We start from the raw sequence: 7,307 nt of genomic DNA on the forward strand, positions 1-7,307 counted from the left end.
GGTCAACATCATTTATTTGGGAAATCACATGGTTTTATCAACTAATTCTTTACTGCAAACATATTGGTATAAGTTAACTTTTTTCCAAGTCTCAGAATACAGAATACAACAAAAGAAAAAGAAAACAACAACATAAAAACAAAAACAATTTTTCCAATCAGTTTGTTCAAAAAATGGTTTCTTTTTCTGACAAATTTCTCTGTGAATTGTTTATCCATGCCTTCTGGGATCTCCTGGTCCTACAAGAGTGACACACCCATGCCACTTCTGTGTCTTTGTTCTCCTTGAATGTTAACAGTCTTTCTTCATTCCTTGGTGGAGGAATAGGTGTCAAAGTATCAGTTGAGCAGTCTGAAGTTTTTTGCGTTTGTTTAGAGTCCAAATCTATCTGATTTTGTTCAGCGTGCAGAACGTGTGTCCAGACATTCGCTATGGTCCCAGTTTCTCATCTGACACATGTAACCATGACACGAACGAGCAGGTCATCATATGCCTCATTGTCTGCGTCAATGCCAGAGTGAGCTGTGAAAACAGAGTCCATATGTACAATAGTCAGCTGCTAACTCACCCTCCTTTAGTGTTGTGTTGTGAATCTCAGTCCAACACACTCTTAAGACGAAAACATAAAGCACATCTTCAGCCAGGCTGGCCACCATGTTGAACTGCATTGATCCAACAGCCGGGGATGTCGACTAGTTGGCCGGTCAGATGTTGGCCCATCTGAGTTTGAAAAACCCTACAACACACAGCTTCTACCTCCTGTAGAGTTGGATTGTCATTTAGCTGTAGGTGATTGTCCTGCTGTGTGTCTCTGAGGGAGGAGGGGGTGCAGACACAGAGTGTGGACAGCACATGGAGGAGGCAGATTCAAACCTAAACACACTTTGGATAACTTTCAGCACAAACACAAAGTCTTCAAGACACTCTTCAAATTACTCAGACAGACACTCAAAGTTATTTTTGCAGAGTTTTTCCTTGTTCGTCAGTCAGGTCTGTTAGTGGAGTCAGTGATTGGATCAGGGTCGTCAGTCACCTAGATTATTAGTTCAGATGTTTCTTCACACAGTTAACTTCACTTATTCTAGATTACCTTAATTTCATTTAATTATTTTAACCCTATAGTGACTGGAATATATTTCCGATTTATATGTTAGTTTATAACCATTTAGTCATTTTCACATCCATCAACAACATCCTTCAGCACACTTCTTTTCTAATAATGAGACAAAACCATTTGTTTTTACACAAAATCATGTCACACATTCATCTTAAAAATTAATATTATTATTTATCAACTGGGCCTCTCAAAGCACTCTTGAACAGCTTCAATTATCCCATTCACCCATTCACATTCATGCTCTACATATCACACACTCATCAGGAGCTGTTAAGGACTAGTGTCTTGATCAGGGACACTTCGTCATAAACAATCCTCTCATTAACCAGCTCATGCATCATATAAAACACAGGAACAAATTAAGCTGAGCTAACTCAGCCCCAGCCACACATCATCATCTTCATGGTGACAAGAAATATATAGTTCTTATAACAAAATACAGAGTTCCTATTATTTATTTATTTAATTAATTAATTTATTGTTATTGTTGTTTTTATTGTTTATTTTTTTAATATATGTATATATATTTCAAACATTTTAAACAAACCTCAATTTCAACACAATTCCCTTTTTACTACTTTCCTCAATCTTTCATGACCTTACTTTTTCCTTAAACTGAAACCCCCCTTCTCTCTGTCTCTCTGTCACTGAGAGTCCAGCCTGTAGACTCTCCCCACAGAAGCAGCTCTTCTTGTTCAGCACAAGAAATCATCTCTTAGAAACAGTTCATTCACCATTTTACTCCAACACCATCAACTTCTATCATTTTATACCAGTCTTTTCAACATACAAAAAACCCCCAAAGCACTTGATTACCTTCCTACCTTACTTCTCCTCTCTTTTTTTTTTTTTAAACATATCATCTGCCTGCAGCAGATCAAACATTGATTAAACTAATGCTCTTGACATGGTCTATCTTTTTGTTATAGAGGCATTTCCTCTCTTTTTTTCCCCCCAAACAGTTTACAGTCATTCTGGCTCCACAGCCTGCAACAACCCCATGCAACTTTTCCTCCTCACACAAGCTCTGCAGACTGAGCTCAGATCAACATACACAAAACAACACAAGCCAGCCACAGACATGAAAACATCATAGAACAAAACAGAACAACACAAAACAACACAAAACAACACTTAGGCCAAATTTTAAATGGTTTCCAATCTCAATTAAAACATTTTTTTTTTTTTAAAGTCGACTTCCAAAAACAATATACCTGCTCGGTCTTGAAGCCAAACGAGGTGGTATTTTGCAACCCCCCAAAACTAATTCTCCGATGATTCGGCCCTCACGAGACAGTCATTGCCTTCAGTTAATTTAGGATTGATCCATTTATATACCCTTTTGTTTTCTACTAAATTATTATTTTTTTTTCCCTTCAGAGCTTCAAAACTACAAAGCAATTATAGAATATCTTGACAGCAACCACACAGGAATTACAACCGTCTACCTAGGTTTCACTCATGTGCACTAGTCTCCAACACCACACAGGAATTACATGAGACGGTCCCGATTACCACAAAGGAATTACACCGGACCAAATATTCAAACCACAAAGGAATTATAGAATATATCGACATTCAAACCACAAAGGAATTATAGAATATCAGACAGCTACCACAAAGGAATTACAACTGTCCACCTATAGGTTTTATCCAAGATTTAAAAAACACCGTACTCACTTTTAAATAGATGGAGCGTCCACTGGTCAGTACCTGTTTCTGACGTCAGGCGGAATTCCTCCTCCTTGGTGGAGTGGAAATTTTCCTTACCGGTAATAACCTTCAGTCAGAACTCAGAACCTGAGCAGTGGAACGTCCATCCCATCCTCGTCGCCAAAATGTGAAAGAAATTTCATTGGAGTCATCGGTGTTGGTTAAATCGTGTCTTTACTTCATGCATGAAGGAGAGAATCTGTCCCAAAGCTGGTCTAAATGTTCTCTCCAGTTGCTTCAGAAAGCTCAAACATATATACAGTCACATCAAAGCAAGTTACAACAAGACAACCCACTTTCTTTATGACCCACACATGTCATCCTGTGCCGTCTACCTAGGTTTCACTCATGTGCACTAGTCTCCAACACCACACAGGAATTACATGAGACGGTCCCGATTACCACAAAGGAATTACACCGGACCAAATATTCAAACCACAAAGGAATTATAGAATATATCGACATTCAAACCACAAAGGAATTATAGAATATCAGACAGCTACCACAAAGGAATTACAACTGTCCACCTATAGGTTTTATCCAAGATTTAAAAAACACCGTACTCACTTTTAAATAGATGGAGCGTCCACTGGTCAGTACCTGTTTCTGACGTCAGGCGGAATTCCTCCTCCTTGGTGGAGTGGAAATTTTCCTTACCGGTAATAACCTTCAGTCAGAACTCAGAACCTGAGCAGTGGAACGTCCATCCCATCCTCGTCGCCAAAATGTGAAAGAAATTTCATTGGAGTCATCGGTGTTGGTTAAATCGTGTCTTTACTTCATGCATGAAGGAGAGAATCTGTCCCAAAGCTGGTCTAAATGTTCTCTCCAGTTGCTTCAGAAAGCTCAAACATATATACAGTCACATCAAAGCAAGTTACAACAAGACAACCCACTTTCTTTATGACCCACACATGTCATCCTGTGCCCCTCATGCCGACCCCTGCTTTTACAATCCCATCATTTGTTCACAGCTTGACTTTTGGTTAATTGTTATCTTTAACAACATACAGAAAACCTTACACTAAAATCTCCCTCACGGGAACAGGAAAACAATTTATTTCCCACAGCAGGTCCACAGACAACGACAGGCCTCCTCCACAAAGCTCCTGATTGGCATCTGCAAGTTGACCTGGGAAAACAGCTGAGGTTCTCCCAGCCGGAGATTAAACACTGGTGGAGAACTACAGGCCCATCAGTATACTACCTGTGATATCCAAGGTAGCCAAGAAATGGGTGGCAAAACAGCTGACTACTCATCTTAGCAAAGGCCATACACCACTGCACCCAATGCAGTTTGGAAGTAATCACTCCACAGAAATTGAGAACATCAGATTGTATCTAGATAAAGGAGGCATAGTGGGTGCAAACCAATTTTTTGATTTAAAGAAAGCATTTGACACTGTTGATCATGACTTTCTTTTGTCAAAACTTCCCTAATTAATTTTTTCTGGGGATGCAATCAAGTGGATGAAATCATATTTAACAGACAGATAACAAAGCACACGCATTAACAACTCTTATCTAAACTGTAAAATAGGTGTCCCTCAAGGATCTATGCTGGGCCCCCTTCTGTTCAGTCTCTATATAAATTACCTGCCCACTGTTTGTCCATCTGTACATGATGACACAGTCTTCTACGTGCATGCTAAAAATAAACAACAAGCTGCAAACCAACTGACTGAGGCCATGAGCAAGGTATCCATCTGGCTAACTAATTCATGCTGACACCTGAACATAAGCAAAACAGTATGTATGTATTTTACAAAACAAACTACTGTGTCTCATGACCCTGACGTAATAGTTAACCAAGAGAAGGTTAGAGTGGTGCCTGACTTTAAATATCTGGGAATCATTCTAGACTCTTTAAAAAGCATGCAAAAAAGGTTGCCAATACTGATCTTCTCACATTTCTTTTACTGTTTAACTAGCTGGTTGCAAGCCAATAAAACAACATTGCAACTATTGGAGTCACTCTATAAACAGGCATTAAAGACATTGGACCGTAAGGGTAATAGTTATCATCATTGTCACATAATCAAAAAACACAACATGTTTAGCTTTGAAAACGTCAGACACTTTGCTGATGCCTGTCTGTGTTCATAAAACAGAAAGACAAGGTCAATAGAGTAACCAGAGCAGCCAACAGAGGGGACTGCATAGTTCAGTATAGACAAAGTAGGATTGGCAACACAGCCTTTTCTGTCAGAGGCACATTTTTTTGGAATAGTCTGCCCAGTGAGTTAAGGGAGTGTAATAGTCTTTAGATTTTTAAAAAACAACTCAAAACCTGGATTACTGGACGATTACAATAGTAATCATACACCATATATTTAAGTCCACAAACACTCTTTTCTTTCATTGCTTTTTCTGTTTTCTTTCTGTATTTATACTGTAATTCTATGTTGTACTGTAATTAAGTGGGTTAGGTGAGGTGAGCAATATCTTTGTGTCTTTTGAGGGTTTGCTCATGTCTTTTAAAATTGCTGCCGCATTTTTTTTTTTATCAACTTTTGCATTTTAGGGTGCCTTTTAAGGCTAGGGACAACAGATGGAAACTAGCACTTGTACCTAACTCTGGCTTGTTTTACAGCAAGTAATTTGTCTGTTGATTAATGAGCATTGTCCCTATCAAATAAATAAACTTAAGCTCATCTTTGTGTACAAGGCATATTTGGGCTTATATAACAACTCAGGACGCTGCAGCTCCCAGCAAATGCTTGAATTCTTTTTACCTTGAGTAGACCTGGGTGCAAAATGTCTGTATGGTGTTTTTCTGTTGGAACACTGCGCTTTGCAAAAGCACTCTTGCGGTGTCTTCAGTACATTTCAGAGCATTGTAAACAGCTTTGATTTAAACTCACTTGTTTTTCCTCTGCAGATAGAAGAGTTGGAACAGAAATATGGAGGACATCTCATAGCAAGGCGGGCAGCCCGTCGTATCCAGATGGCTTTCCGTCAGTATCAGCTCAGCAAAAACTTCCAGAAAATCCGCAATTCGCTGTCTGAGAGCAAGCTGCCCCGGCGGATCTCCCTGCGCCATCCCAGCCCCTCAGACCGAAACCGGAATACAGCCCAGAGACACAGTTACAGTCTGCATCCAGGAGGGGGACAAATACCTCTGCGCTCCAAAACTCCACCTCCTCCTCCATGTCGCTCCACCTCATTGCCCCCATCACCTGCATCTGCCCCAGCTGCTCCTCCTTCTCCTACCCTAAACACAGCTCCATCTACAACCCCAGGATCCACACTCACACAGCTGGAGGACTGCTTCTCTGAACAAGTGAGTGTTCTTATTTCATGCTCTACCTCCTATTTTCAACTATTTACTATCCTTGTTCATGAAGGAGCTGTAAACTTACCTCAACTACATACATGTAGAGATATTAGGGCTGCACGATAAATTGTTAAAAAAGTGATGAGAATCACACAACCACCCAATCCGAGCTTGTGCCGCTTGCGATCGCAGTCTTCAGCAGTGCTGTTGCTAAATTCACCGGACTCCTCTGTTAAATGATGAGAGACATTTCTTTGCTAAATGTTGGAGAATAGCCCACATTTTCAGGATTGTTTAGTCTTTTTAACTGATCTGCTGTACAGTTTAACATTGTTCGGTTTGATTCTTGTGCCTCTTCCTGTGACGGCACTCTGACCACTCGAGCTAATGGAAACATTATGTCATAATAATAATAATAATAACAATAATACCAATAAGCCCATTATGAAGGGCCTGAATAAATCACACTGTTTGGAGCTTTACTTGAATGCCTAATTTCATTTTTACTAACTAATTAATTAATCAAGTTTTTCCTTTTTAGATTTTTCAGCTGCTTAAAAGTGAGTATTTTCTGGTTTGTTGGTTCCATATAAAAAAATAATGAAACAGATTGAAAACATTTGGTTTGTAGCCCAAACAAGATACTTGAAAATGTCTTCATTTTGAGGTTTAGGAAACACAGATCATTTTTACCATTTTCTTATGTTATGGACCAAACAACCAATGTGGAACGTTGCAAGTCTGCAGTACATATTTTTCGACACCTCTGTAAACATGCATCTATCCATTTTCTACCGCTTTATCCTCACTGCTGTTAAAAACTCACCACTCACAGTCGTCTTCAACAGTGCCAGTGGACACAAGTTGTGGACTGTCCATGCCGGTTGGCATCTGTTTTGCATGCGTTTGCATGTTTTTCAATTCTTGCCATTCAGAAAAAGCTGGTCCGGTGTTTACTCGTGCTCAGCTCCTTGCTCGCTCAGACAGTCGTTTCCACTTTCCCGTTTCCTTGGTTTTCTCTACTTCTTTTTCACTGGTTCTGACATGATGAACGTCTAAAATAACACGATCGCTGCCATCTTTTAGCTGATACCTGGCGTGTGGGGGTGTGTGTAGTGCCATAAAGTACTTTGTGATACTTGCGAGACCTCCAGATTCTGAGGACTGTGGGTCTGTGGCCCTGATTTTGCAAAGCTGGAG

The 7,307-nt window shown here is 39.8% G+C and overlaps 1 protein-coding gene across 1 annotated transcript in view; it reads left to right on the top strand.

The window, feature by feature from the left end:
* Positions 1 to 7,307, top strand: part of iqsec3b (IQ motif and Sec7 domain ArfGEF 3b) — a gene marked incomplete at both ends in the record, with an annotated part of 69,066 nt that overhangs the window by 26,930 nt on the left and 34,829 nt on the right. Inside the window, one exon of the mRNA XM_083893106.1 lies at positions 5,712 to 6,113. Coding sequence (XP_083749232.1) covers positions 5,712 to 6,113 — 402 coding nt within the window. The remainder of the gene's footprint in view (positions 1 to 5,711; positions 6,114 to 7,307) is intronic.

This window comes from Microchirus variegatus (genome assembly GCF_963457635.1).
Source record: "Microchirus variegatus genome assembly, chromosome: 8".
Lineage (NCBI taxonomy): Eukaryota > Metazoa > Chordata > Actinopteri > Pleuronectiformes > Soleidae > Microchirus > Microchirus variegatus.